The sequence below is a fragment of the Alligator mississippiensis genome, chromosome 3, assembly GCF_030867095.1.
Source record: "Alligator mississippiensis isolate rAllMis1 chromosome 3, rAllMis1, whole genome shotgun sequence".
NCBI lineage: Eukaryota > Metazoa > Chordata > Crocodylia > Alligatoridae > Alligator > Alligator mississippiensis.
The window spans coordinates 61704933-61719870 of NC_081826.1; the positions used below are offsets into that span (position 1 = coordinate 61704933).

General features: G+C 41.8%; 1 protein-coding gene across 4 annotated transcripts in view; it reads left to right on the plus strand.

Moving 5' to 3' along the window:
- Positions 1-14938, plus strand: part of SLCO5A1 (solute carrier organic anion transporter family member 5A1) — a 111624-nt gene that overhangs the window by 46306 nt on the left and 50380 nt on the right. For all 4 annotated transcript variants that reach the window (XM_059723993.1, XM_019498513.2, XM_059723994.1 and 1 more), the window contains 2 exons: positions 5002-5134; positions 14254-14477. In XM_059723993.1, coding sequence (XP_059579976.1) covers positions 5002-5134; positions 14254-14477 — 357 coding nt within the window. The remainder of the gene's footprint in view (positions 1-5001; positions 5135-14253; positions 14478-14938) is intronic.

Here is a 14938-nt window from a genome sequence, read left to right on the forward strand (position 1 = left end):
TAAGACTTTCTTTTGAGCTGTTTGGCTATACGTGCTACTCAAAAAAGCATAAAACAAGACAAAAATTATGTTTTGAAATAAAATTAAACTATGTTGTTGTAGGTGTTTGATTTTTAGTATATGATTTGTTTTTTATCTATAATTTGTTAAAATGATATCTTTGGAAGATTTTGTGTGGCTCACCCACACTCATTAAGTGCTGGATGCAGAACTCTAGATGTGGCCTCACTAGTGCCGAATAAAGGGGATAATCACGTCCCTCAATCTGCTGGTAACATTTCTATTAATGCAACCCAGCATGCTGTTATCCTTCTTTGTAACAAGGATACACTGTTGGCTTATATTCAGCTTCCTTTTTTCAGCTTATTTACTTTTGATCCTCAGGTCCTTTTCTGCAGAGCTGCGATACTGGCTCGACTAGAAGTTGAGTCATTGACTACTACCCTTTGAGACTGATGATGACCCAGGCAGTTTTCTATCCATCTTGCAGTCCATTCATTCAACCCAGAGTTCCTTAGCTTGCTTGCAAGAATGTTGCTAGAGACTGTATCAAAAGTCTTGCTAAAGTCAAGGTATATTATGTCATTTACACTCTCTGCATCCATAGAGCCAGTCATCTCATCATAAGAGACAATCATATTGAGTGTGGATATAGTACAGAGCCTTCAACAACAAAAGCATGATTGAAGTAAAGTGATAAGCTGGATCAGAAGTGCTTATCATTTGAGCTGAATTGATGAACTTAAAGCAAGAGACTAATATCTTTGCTGTTGGCCAGCTGTTAGAAGAGCATATTCTTATTGCATTTACTGTTAAATATATTCTGCCTTCATGTGCCACTGAAAGAGATATGAACTAGTTAAGATCTCTTAAGATTTGCCTTGACTTTCTCACCATCTTTGCAAGGACCTGAATTTCAGCTGCTTATGGATCTGAATAGCAATATTGTGGGGTGTTAGGATCACAGGGGGAAAGATCATTCATTTCAGTAATGCAATTCTAGGTCTCTAGGAATATGTAAGTGAATGAAGCTTGCCATAACAATTTGGAATCAGTAACATAAGTGAGGGGAGGAGAGAGGGCAACCACAGCAGCAGTTCTAGGTGTTGCCTTTGGGGGTGGGGCACAGAAATAACATGGCAGCATGGCAGCCAGTGGCAGCCAGAACTGCTGCACAGGGTGTGGAGCTGCCCTGTTACACCTCTGATTGGAGCCTCCCACTCTAGTTGTTAGAGTACTCTCCTGACCTGCCCCTTGGTACTCAGGACAATAAATACAGTGTAGATAAAGAATAATAATTCTCTATTGCCCTCAGTTATTGTGTTGGTGCCAGTCAGGTCTAGGTGGTGGATATGGTCCCAGAATGTCAAAGGTAATTAGGCTCTTGTATCTAATGACAATCAATGACAGTTGAACTTGAAGGAGTTAGGCATCTGGATGCCATTTTAGATCTTGAGCCTGGTGCTTTATCCAGAATTATTTTGCACATATTTTTCTTTGAATAAAGTTGTATAGAAAACATAATTTGATTTTTTTTTTTGGATGTTCCACCTGGAAGAAACCCTTTCTCTGTCTGATCTACCTAAGATCATGAAGTCCTTAAAGAGGAGTTAGATAGCTTTCTGTACAGGAATAAGAAAAATGCTAAGTAAATTAATAGTAGAAAGTATAAAGTCATGTTCCTAGGAGCTAATGCTAAATGCTAATCTGGGTGTCACAGATTGAAGGTGACAGAAGAAGAGATGCTTCCAGGTATTTTGATCAACCACGAAATTGCCATGACCTATCAGTATGGCTATGAAAAAAGGCTAATACGATTCAAGGATGGGCTAAGTTAGGCATTTTTAGTAGAGACAGGGAAGTATTAGTTTTGCTTGTTTCTAGTGGGTTATGGAATAGAGAAGATCCCATACAATTTACTGATTCGTTTGATGCACTGGCTGGGGGAGTAGTTAGTCGATTGCACGATTTCACAGTGATTGCACACTTAATTCATACACCACAATTTTATTTTAAAATTCTTTGCTACGCATATAACACTGCTTAGCTTTAAGAAATACCACAAACATTAAGAACACAATAACTACATATATCAGAAACAATGCTCCAAATGCACTTCCTTCTCAAACAATGTTATAAGAATTAGTATTACAAAAACAACTACAGTTACAACTCAAAGTTAAATTTGAATCAATACTATTATTTTTCATAATATACTTACAATCCTAGAATTCCAAGAAGCCAAACACCTAGATATGCTTTCATTCCTCAGTAGTACAATTTAATGGGTTGGCCTCAGTAGTACGGTTCAATGGGCTGGCCTCAATGCTGATAGGACTAAGTCCCCTTCCTTCAGTCCCTTTCGGGCGCTCTGCGGCTTCAGTGTGAACTAAGAGATTTGTGTTCACGGAGAGGGTGGTTCAGGTGATCAGTCTGATCCGGCCTACACTTGCGATTCTTCCTTCGTTGTTCTGCAAGTGAGGTTACCTCCAAATTGGGACAGTAGGTTACAGTTTTTATTGAGTGAGTTGCCGTCTTGGGCCCCTCCTACCCAAACCTGTCACTACTCCCAGATTTGGGCTCGGATCTTTCTTAACAGATTTCTACTGGGTTCAGTTTCTTTTGTTGATCATTTAATTACTTTGGGGAATTTCCTTTCTTTCCAATCTTTTCAAAGGCTCCTAGGGTTTGATTTCTCGGGATGTGGGATGTTTGCTTAAGGATCATTTTTAGGTTAACCTTGTTAAAGGCCTCTAAAGATAAAATTCAAGAGTTAAGACTTTGAGCAAATTCAGGACCTTCCGCACGTAGGCCAAAACAATGGCTTAGATAAGAAGATGAATCTTGTCTTCTTCCTAAACTGGCTAATAGGCATTTTTTATAAGCATTCAAATATTACATTCAATATGACATCGCTGTTCAAGGAATTCGTAAACACCATTTAGAATATTGTGCATAATTCTGGTCACTTAAGTTCAAAAGATATGACTTTTAAAATGGATCAGGTGCAGTGAAGGGCTATTAGGATGAGTCTCCATTAGGAGAATAGGGAACCTATTTTATGAGTGGAGATTGAAAGAATTTGGCTTGTTTATCCTAACAATAGAAGTGTAGGGAGAGATTATGATTCCTCTTTATAAATATATTCATATGCCTGAGAAGGAGATGAGCTATCTAAGTTATAGGACCAGATCAAGTGGGTACAAAGCAGTTGTGAACAGATTTAAACTGGAAACTAGAAGGATGAGTTAAGTTTTGATGGACTCAGAGGAGGAACATTATGGAATGGACTTTAAAATAAGGTATTAGGTTGAGGAAACCTGAATGGCTTCAAGAAAGAGCTTGATAAATTTATAGAAGAGATAGTATGATAGGATAGGTTTGTTGTTGGAATAGTTAGCAGAATATGTAATATGTGGTTTCAGATGTTTGTTATTTCCATGAGAGAGGCTGAAAAGGAACTTGATCTTGCTGTGGGTTGCTTGTATGCATGGAAGATATTTAGTAATCCCATGCTTCAAAGCTTCTGCTTGGTGGCCTATCATAGCCAGGAAGAAGTCCTTTTTTCTCCCTGACAGAATGCCTTATTTAACTTTTGATCCTTCTTCAAGGCTTTGGGTACCTCTCAGTATATCTTTCACTGGTGTTTCTTGCTTATGTGATGATCAGGATAAAACCAGGTACCATATTTGGAGTCAGGAAGGAGTGCTTTTCCAGGTCATAATTCAGCCTGATTATTTTTTGCCTTTTTCTCTATCAGGGGTGCTCAACCCCTGGCTTGTGGGCCAACTGCAGACCATAGAGCAGTGGCAGCCAGTTCAGGGCCAGGCCATGCTTCACCCCTGGCTGGATCAGGGCTGGGGTTGAGCACCATTTTTCTATAGCATGGATTGTGGTCCACTTCCTAGTGTCATATAAATGTCTTTTCTTTGCCATTGCAGTGCCCAAGGTAAAAGTGATGCCCTTGTCTATGGGTGTTTTTGTGGTTGTGGTATACAGTGGACAGAGGTTTGGGGCATATGACAGCATGGAAATGAGGGAACTCATTTTGATTGCTCAAGAGATCTCTTCAAGTTTACTTTTTGTAAGTGAAGTTTCAATCATAGAATCTTATTCCACCCTCTTCAAGTCCCTGAAAAACCATTAATGCAATGGGTACATCCTTCTCTTCTTTGTTTCTAGTGGCATGTTCTAAAGACTAAGATAAAGTTATGTTACAAAAGTAATGTTTCTTTGGGGACTTGACTGGGAGAAAATATCATGGTACATAGCCACTTAGATACATAGTTGCAATTTACACACCCAATAGTTGGACAAAGAGCTGTTCCCTGCATATCTGTGTTTCTTCATTTTGAAAACAGGAATAATCCACTGACCTTTGAAATACAACTTTGAGATTTATTGATGAAAATCAGAAACAGTAGAAAATAGAGCTGCTGGTGATATGTATGTATTCTCAGTTGCCAGTTCTCTAGTTTCAAGGTATCAGGAAATCCTTCAGTGGAGTTGCCTCCTATCTTTTTCCATCCAAAAATTATCTCAGTTTGAAAAACAAGGATATTATAAGGAACAAAATACTATATTAGGAACAAAAGTTGTCTTAACCAAAAAAGTATTTTAAAATACGTAATAATATGTATAGAGATAAATAATTTATATATGAGGTATAACAGAATTTGCACAATATTATTCTTAAGAACTGTATTTTGAAAATATTAAATTTCAAATATTCATTCCCTAGTGATAGATGTTTAACATGGTTCAGTTTTCATGGGAGATTTCACTCATCTCTGAATCCAATGCAGTAGGCATTGTTCATTTGTAATGTGACCAAGGACTGCACCAAAAAATGTCAACACTCTGTTCCTGTTGTTATTATTTTATGATTTTTTTTTACATTCCTCTGCAGAATATTTTATTAAGCAAGGCGAACTAATGCAAAGGAATTCCTTTTACGGATTTATGACATTGGGCTGCTTTTTTCCACTTGTGTTTTCTCAGCCATCATGTATGTAATGGGAGCACTTGGTCCCGCAGCAGGATATTTATTAGGAGGAGTCCTTATCGGTTTATATGTTGATCCTAGAACGACTGTTTATATTGACCAGAGCGACCCTCGATTCATTGGAAACTGGTAAGAATCAGTCATTTTTCAAAACTGCATGGGGGTAACTTAGGAAATACAAGGTACTTGTTAGATTTCTTTAAAAATGAGGTCAGAGAAAAAAGACAGAGAGTATCCAAGAGAGATTTTTATCCCCAGCAGTGATTTAACAGGCAGTGTATGCTTGCTGTACAATTGCTATACCCAAACTCATATCATTAAACCGATGCAGTGGCACTAGCTCTCTACTGCTACAGGACTCCCTCTCATTGGTGCTCTGTTTTCTTCCCTATGGAAAGTACAGGAATGATGGGATGAAATACCATCATTCAGTAATGCGGAGCATGGCAGCAGCAGTGGTATGGGGGCCCTGCTATCACATCAGGCAGGGTTGTGCGGGAATCCAGAGCAGCACTCTGCTCAGGGACCACTTGAGAACATAGAAACCCCATTCTGCTCTTGTAAACTGTGCTCTGCTCTGAATAAACTAGCTATTTTTGTAATAGAATATTACACTGATCTTCTTAGTTGATTATACTTCTTGACCCGTTAGTTGATTATTTGTATACTCAAAGTTATTATACAGTCAGCATAGAAATTTAATACATTCTTCAAGTACAAATTCAGGACCAGAATGCATCTCCATTCTTGTATCCTTGTATCTTGTGTAATTAAGAATTATAGTTAGGAATTTGGATCGCTTAAGTTACTTGACCAAAAAGTGACGGCATCCAGCTGTTGCACTGCAACAGTCATCACTCTTAGCATTCGTTAAATGGCATTTCTGAGCAAATTATAACTGGAAGAATTGTAATCTTCTTGAATACACTCCCTTCATTCGAAAGGTCTAGAACTGAGCATACATCAGGCTCTGAGGATCTGACTTTCCCAAAGTAGCTCATAAGAGTGACTTTAAATTTCCATGGAAAGCCTCAAAGATGAGGACCTCAAAGGATTCAAAATCCATAGGGCTGGCTTGGAGCCTACAATTTGCTTCTGAGCTCCTGGTTGCCTTGCAGGTTCAAGTCAATAGGTGCTTCAATACCCTTGAAATTACAGAGTGTGTTTTAGTGCTGCTGGATCTTTGATGCAGTTCATTTGTGATGCTCCACTCCAACTTGGAGATAAGGTTTAGTCTCCATTTAAGCCCAAGAGAAAGCTTCAGCCAGTGGTTGAACACCACTGCCACCACCACCTCCACCACCAATATGCCCATGGGAAGGTAATCTTGAATTTACTGCTGTCTACCATCCCTATAGTACCTTTTCGACTAGGCAAAGTCACAGGGTTTTGGGCACAGCTTGAGATTTTGTACAAATTGGTTAATCCTATCCACTGTAGGATTGCAGTCATATGTGTATATGCCAATCCCCATGACCCCTGCAAATTATACTTGGAAATTTCTTTTTCCACAGTGAATTAAAACCTGTAAGACAGGGTTGTTTAACTTATTGGACCCATTGGGCCAGATCCTGACTGCAGGCCAGAAAATCCACCCTCAGCGATGGGGCAGAAGCTTGTCAGCATAGCTTCTGGAACTGCTGCTTTGGCACAGCTCCAGAACCCAGGGTGTTGTTGCTGCTTGACCCTCTTTTCTCCTGCCCCTGATTTAAGTTACAAATGTTGACTGAAGACTCCGAATTCAGCAGCAGGCAAGGGGATGGAGGGGCAAGTGGCAGGGGCATTCACCCCTGAGTTCCAGAGCTGCACCTGTGCAACAGCTCAAGCACCCGTGCCACAGGCTGCAGTTTAACCCCTCGTGGGCCTCATACCACTCCCAGGCCACTAATTGGACAGTCCTGCCTTAAGAGTATTCACTCAGATTTATGTTTGTTAATCTATTCTGTGTAAGGTTATATGTTGCCAGAAAAGTGTTTTGATTTATGTTTGATTAAGTCCAAAATCTTCACAATATTTTTAAGCATATCACATCAGAAATGGCAGCCAACCTCAAATCAGAAATTAACTTCTTTTTATTTATTTTTTTGAAAGTTTTGTACTTTATAGCTTTCCAGATTTCTGTAACTGAAATAATTTTGAGACGTGAATTCAGATTAAACTTTACATAGGGTATGTTTATACTTTACGTGCTTCTAGCTTAAATTGGATAGTAGCGCTGTCGATCCAGCCTCACCAGAATGGAGCTCAGTATGGATAATCACCCAATACTTTAATTTTTCACTGTGTTTTACAATCAGGGTTGAACTCTGTGCTGCTGAGTTTACTAGATTACAGCTAGTTTGAGTATGGTTACATATATTCTTGTTTTCATACTTTCATAGTTTCTAGGGTCAGAAGGGACCTGAACAGATCATCAAGTCTGACCCCCTGCCCTGGGCAGGAACGAGCGCTGGGATCATAATACCCCAGCCAGATATCTATCCAACCTCCTTTTGAAGACCCCTGAGGTAGGGGAGAGCACCACCTCCCTTGGGAACTCATTCCAGAGCCTGGCAGCCCTAACCGTAAAGTAATGCCTCCTGATACGAAGCCTGAACCTGCTCTCAATCAATTTGTGGCTGTTACTCCTTGTTATCCCAGGTGGTGCCCAGGGGAACAGAGCCTCGCCTATTTTCTGCTGGTGAGTTTATAGATGGCCACCAGATCCCATCTCAGTTTTCTCTTGTGGAGGCTGAATAGATTCAGGCCCTTTAGTCTATCTTTGTAGGGCCTGGCCATGCGAGTGGCCCTCCTCTGAACCCTCTCAAGGTTAGCCACATCCCTCTTGAAGTGCAGTGCCCAGAACTGGATGCAGTACCCCAACTGTGGCCTGACCAGCGCTGTATAGAGGGGAAGGATCTCCTCCCTGGACCTGCTTGTGAAGCATCTGTAGATGCATGACAAGGTGCGGTTAGCCTTACTGACTGCTTCCTTGCATTGGCAGCTCATGTCCATCCTGGAGTCAACAATGACTCCAAGATTCCTTTCAGCCACTGTGTTGTTGAGAAGGGTGTCCCCCAGCCTATAGGTATGTTGCTGGTTCCTTCTCCCTAAATGCAGCACCTTGTACTTGTCTGCATTGAATTCCATTCTGTTCTCATCTGCCCACCTCTGTAACCTGTCTAGATCTAGTTGGAGGCTGTCCCTCCCCTCCAGTGTGCCCACTTCTCCCTACATCTTTGTGTCATTAGCGAATTTGGACAGCGTGCTTTCCATGCCCACCTGCAAGTCGCTGATAAAGCTGTTGAATAGCACAGGCCTGAGCCCTGGGGAACTCCACTACTCACATCCCTCCAAGTCAAAAATGACTCATCCACCACAACTCTCTGGGTGCGACCGTCAACCCAATTTGCCACCCATCTGACTGTAGGTATCAATGCCGCAGTTGCCTACTTTTTATGAGAATGGGATGAGAAACAGTGTCAAAGGCCTTCTTGAAGTCCAGGTAGACGACATCCACCTCAACACCCACATCCAAGGACTTTGTGACCTGGTCGTAAAAGGAAACAAGGCTAGTCAGGCAGGATCTGCCCGCAATGAACCTGTGTTGGTTGCCCCTGAGCGTTACCTCCTATGCTGGGCCCCCACAGATGTGTTCCTTGATAATTTTCTCAAAGGTCTTCCCAAGGACCTAGGTGAGTCTAACTGGCATATAGTTACCCAGGACCTCCACCCGTTCCCTCAGGACCCTTGGATGAAGAGCATCTGGACCTACTGATTTAAACATGTCCAGCCCCTCCAAAAGTTCACTAACTAGATCATCCCTGACCCTCTGCATCCTCATCCCCTGATGAACCTCATTTAAAGCTCGCCATACGAGATCAGCCAACCTGAAAGAGAAAACACACTTACCTTTTGGGGAGAGATATAGCCTGTCCTGCCCTAGCATGTCTCCTGCGCAGAAGTGTGGGCTACTCCTGGCCACGTCATTAGTGCCCACATGGGTGAGGACCAAGGGGTAGTGATCAGAGGGCCGGATGAGGTCTGGGATCATCGCCATGATGTCCCGAATCCGAGCTCCGGATTTTATGTATGTAATGACCTTTTCTGGTCTTAACCTGACCTTCTTTGTATCACAGGCCATAACATTTTGGCTAAGTACAGATAGTCAAAAAGCCCAAGGGGTAATTGGATCAATCCATGTGGGTTTCTCTAAACTGCGCAAGTGGGATCAGGAGAGAACAGAACACACATTTCTCTTTCGATGGGGGAAAACAGATGCCTGCACTGGCGAGAACCAGAAGCCAGGTCAGGGGTGGGGGAGGGGACTCTTGCACACCTCCCTGCCTGCTGGATGTTTCTGAGGGCAGCTGAGCCTAGATCAGCTGGGGCCTTCCTTTATTGGCTGTGGGGAACATGGCCCCAACCCCTTGCAGACCCTCCCCACACTGAGCCCGAGGCATCTGGCAGCTGGGCTAGCTGCAGCATAGGGAGCTAAGACAGATGCTCCCTTCAGGGTCCACATAGCCCTGGCTGGGCCAGCACAAAGCCCAGAGCTGGTGGGGGGAGTCACCAGGGACCCTGGGGGAAGCGTCTGTGTTGGCTCTTCCTGTGCACCTCCCCACCCCAGCTCTGGGCTGTGTGCTGGCCAAACTGGGGCTGCGCAGATACTGAGGGAAGACTCCCTGTTGGCTCCCTGCCATATCCCCTCCCTGCAAGCATGCTGGCCAAGCCAGGGCTGTGTGGACCCTGCCTGCTCTGGGTTGCATGCTGCCCAGAGTTGGAGCCTGTAGCTGGGCAGAGGAACTGTGCATGCAGCTCTGTGACAGCCCTGGGGTTGGGTCAGCTTGGCACTGGGCTGGAACACCAGAGCGTGAGCCGTGTTCCAGGGGGCCGCTCTATGAGGGGGGAGGTTGCAGGGGGCCTCAAAGCATGCTGGGGTGCTGGGAGACTGCAAAGTAACTTGAGTCAGGAGGGGATCTGGGACAGAAGTTTGACAGACTGGTTTAACCGAAATCGGTTAAGTGTGATACCACAACCATCCAGGTCTATTTTAAACTGGGTTCAACCATTTTGAAATGGGTTTGTGTGTGCTGAACTTCTGTTCTGTTACAGGTTTAAACCTGTTTCCAGTCACTTACACTGGTCTGTGTGTAATATTTGTCCCTAGCCTTCATGCTCATACCTCAGTATTAAATTCAGACTTTAACTAAATTAATGCATTTTAGTTTTCAAGTGATTCTGTGCCACGGGCATGGAACAGAGCTGCACCCATAACGGCCCCTGGCAGAACTGGCATTTATCACATGGTAAATGGTAGCATACCATACATTCAGTTGTCATAAATGGCATTTAATGTGGAACATCATTGTGGATGTTTTGTATGCCTCAAAATGCATGTGTGGTGGGAGTCGGTGGGCTCCATCTGCCTGGCAAGTTCATGGGCAGTTCTGCATGGGCTGCCCTGCATGTGGGTTTAATGTGTGCTGAGTGTGGGGAGCCAGTAATCAATATTTGTGATACCTGGATACAAATATATGATATTCCCATTATAGGGAAAGAAACTTAATGCCAACCCTATGTAGTAATTCCTCATTTCAGAGTTGCTGCTGGTTGGCTGGAGTAGTTAGGAATAATTGTCCACTTTCCCCTATAAATAACTTATTTAGTTTCTATGCTTCGGGATTTTTTATCTTCTTCTGAAGCAATAGATATACTCATAGCTGCGGGGTGGGATTGAATGGAGTATCTGGATATTTAGGGACTTACTTAGCTCATGGTGAAACAAAGTCATTTTCCCGGCTTTGTCCTGGCACGAAGAGCCCATTTTGTGGGCATTTTGTGATGGCCTGGTCCTTCAGCATTGATTGTCAGAGAGGCACCACCCTTCAGTACTGATTGGTGGAGAGGCCCTGGAGGTGAGGTGGGATGATGATGTGGCTGCCGTCTTGACTGCTTGTTGACCTTCATCTGGCCCTACCCCTAAGCACTGATTGGCAGAGGCCTCAGAGGGGGAGGGGCAACCACCATCTTGTCTGCTCCCCCCCTTTGTGACACCTCACTAACCAGGACCTTCTCCTCCTGGGTGGGCTGGGCTGCAAGGCTCTCCTGGGAGGGGAAGAATTAATAAAAACTTATTTTTATTAAGTTGTTTTTTTTTCCCATGGGCAAGATTTTGCAGGTAAGCCCAGATTTTGAGGTTTCCGCAAAATCCACGAACACGTGATTTAGGTAGGTCTCTACCAAAATTCTTACCAGCAGTCAAATGTTTGTCTGATGCACTTAGGATCAGACCAATTGTCAGATTTAAGGCCAGGAGAAAACTTTTCTCTCAGATTAGACTAGCAAGGACTGACTATAGGTTGTTTTTGTTTTCCTCTGAAGACCATATAAACATATGCTAACATAACAAATTCCTTTCTGTTGCTGTGGCAAGACACGGGTGATGTCTGCCTTTACCTATTGCATATTTGTTTTTCCTATGGAGTGCTTTGCAATAGTGCCTGACAAGGATTGATGCTGGATTTTGATTTAACTTCGGTAATAGCCATGATCCATGCAATGGATATTTACTCAAAAACTTGAAAAAGAATTTAGCTATGTAATTGACATCACCAGATTTCTAAAGAAATAGATTTAAAAAATGTTAGTATTTCTCTTAAAAGTCCTGATATGTTGGGGCATTTATACCCATACTTTTTTCCACTGATGCACCAGAGATTCACTGCTTCGGAGCAGACTCAGTTAATTGAGTCTGCTCCGCACGCGAGCTGAGGCAAACTGTACTGCGTTGTGTGCAGTTGTATTAGTGATGAAATGTGCATCAGCACGTAGAAAATGGTGGCGGTGCGCTTTTGAATTAAAGCACCTCCAAGGTGTTTTAGTTCAAAAGCTTACCAGTGCCATTTTCTCAGCCCTGACACACATTTCGCTACTTATACAACTGTATGCGCCGCAGCGCTGGGTGCTTTTCAAAGTGCCTGGTGCTGTGACGTGTGCATGTGTAAAAAAATACCCTTTGAGAATGGAAAGAACAGAGAGAGAAGTAAAAACTACCTTCCTAGTGTTGTACTGAGAAGGCTTCTTTCTCAGAAGCAATTTAACTTAGATATTCTGAGGTCAGTTAAAATCAATAATCATGCCATTCTGAGGATTTCTTATATTCTGCTGAAAATCAATTAAAAATTAGAATTTGGCTTTGCTCAAGTCACTGCAATTCTGGATTCTTACTCAATGCATCTTTGGCTAACTTGTCTAAGTTGTAACCAAATAATAATTTCCGGGCACTATGCATTTTAAATTACCTTACATTCAATATTATTGTAATTATACAACGATCCAGTAATTTATACTTGGATATCTGCTTGAATTCAGAGATAAATTACGTGAAAATCTATATTCTTTAAGATGACTACCATGCTTTATTAATGATATATTCTCATGGAAGGTGGCTCTGCATGTCTTGGAAGTCTGTCAATCTGAAGAGACATTTCTATTTGCCTAATTTTGAGTCTACTTATGCTTGGCTCTTCTCACACTACTTTCCCCATGATTCCACACAAGGATTTGAAAGATATTGTGCCATTTGTTCTTTCTAGCTTTCATTCCTTTTGAAAGCCTAGTTATTGCTCAGAAGCCTTTGGGGTATCCTCCAGGATTTTGTCTGCTGTATCCTAATTGCTAATAGTGAAACTACTTATTATTCTTGCTGTCCACTCTGGTCTATTTTCCATTTCTTTGCCATCTTTCCTGTAAAGCAAGACACAAGGTTATGTACTATGCTGCAGTTATGACATATCCAGCACTTGGTACGCTGCCATAATGGCTTCTTTAGATTTTAATTTCACCTGTCGATACATGCCAGTGTCCTTTGCTGAGTGGATGGTCTTATTTCTATTTATTATTGCCAAGACCATTTCCTTAATCATTGCTTTGTAGTGTCTCTCCCTGATATCCTAAAAGGAATTTCTGCTATATTTCTATGTACTGTAGTAATTTATTCCCTGATAGTGCCTACTAATCTTTCTAAAAGTCCTATTTCTAATCCATGTATTTTATCAGGTAAAATGAGTGAATAAGGGATTTTCTGCTTATGTAACATCAAAACTACTCAAAACTTTCAGTCACTTATATTTGCCATATGAGAGCTGCCTGCAAAAATTTCTAGAAACATGATGCTACATTTTCAGGATTTAAACTTGTTTTTAACCATCATAATTCGTCATCCACAAATCATCATCTGTGCATTGTGTGGCATATTTTGTTCCATTTTAAAGTACATCATGCATTTCTCTTGCATTGCATAAATGAAGCCAAATACTGTTTCTCTTATTCAGATAGGAAGTCCTGTCACCTTCTATTAATATTTTCAGACACATACTATGAAATATTTGGCTCAGGGATAGAACTCTGGGCATCAGATGATAGAACAAGTCTAAAAAAACTAGCCTGAAAGCATATTATTTGAAGTCAAAGGAACAGATTCCCCTCTCATAGGGTTTCTGAGCTGGCGTAATATCATTGATTTTTTGATGTAGTATATTGATCATTCATTAATTTACATTTGTGTAAAAGGAGTTCACAGTTGGACTTCAGAATTTTTCTAGTGAAAGCCAGGCTTTCCATAGGTTCAAGTAATTGTATGGAGCAAATTTGAGTTCCTCCCTTACAGGTGAATTGTTTTCTCTATTAAATCCCCATGAAGGAGGTCATGTGATTCTATAGTTTCCCTTCTTAAGTTTTCTGAGTTCTTCCACTGGAACATGAGCTTGCTGCCATGTGCTGGCCTATTTGCTGGCTGTTAGAGATTCACTTACACTTAAAATCCTCCTTAAAGGAGGTTCTTCTGAATAGATGGGGTCCTCGGTAAAGTTAAACTTTTGGGCTCTTAGGAGGATGAGTGCTTTCCTTCAGCTACTCAGTCACTGCCTTGTCTTCCAGCCTATACATTCCCTGCATGCATGTCCTCAAGGCCCTGCAGAATTCTTTGTGTGATTAAGGGGACTAAGTCTGCTTTTTTCCAATGACGATTCCAAACCACCTATTTACGGGGAAGGAGAGGTTTGTGCATGGGGGAGACCCTTAGCTTGTGACTCTAAAGGTATAATCCATTTTACAAGAGGCTTTGTGGTGTTCTGCTGATAAATATTTTTTTCAAAAGCTGGGACAGACTGTGATTTACAGTGTGATAGCCACTGTAGTTTATTTGGTCATTTTTGTCTCTCACACTGTGTTGGCTCTCAACTGCTGTTCATATTTCCTGACTGTAGGTGGAGTGGATTCCTCCTTTGTGCCATTGCAATGCTCCTTGTGATATTCCCCATGTTTACTTTCCCAAAAAAGCTTCCACCTCGACATAAAAAAAAGAAGAAAAAGAAGATGAGCTCTGATGATGTTTCAAGTGATGATGATGTCATGAAAGAGAAAACAAACGGCAAAAGACAAGAGGAGAGTGCAGTTGCTGCGTCTATGGGATTTGGAAAAAATGTTAAAGGTAAAGTATACTTGTATTTTCCTAGGGTTTCCTATGTATAACCTCAATACCTGTCGATGCATACTTTTTTTGTAGAGCAGAGCTTTAATAAATTGTCCATTTTTCTAGTCCCACAGTTTGAAGGAGATCTGATCACTTCAACGCAGAGAACAAATTAATGTGATTCTCTTTCCCTAATACTCTACCAGTGGTGGATGGATAATGATTTAGTTTGTTTTAGCCAACAATTTATTGTATGATGAGAAATTAATGTTTCTTGTTAGAGCTTTTCAACTTGGCTAAATTCTTTCTGTCTCAAAAATTCTGGCCCCTCTAACAAGCTCTGTCAAGTGGCTTAACCACTAAGCTACTGGGCTAAAAGGTGGGAGGGCTCAGTTCAACCATCTCTTTTGTCAAACACTTTCTAGGTGTGGTGGTTTTTTAGTGACTAAAGTTTTTGGGACTTACCCAGTGTTAGGATC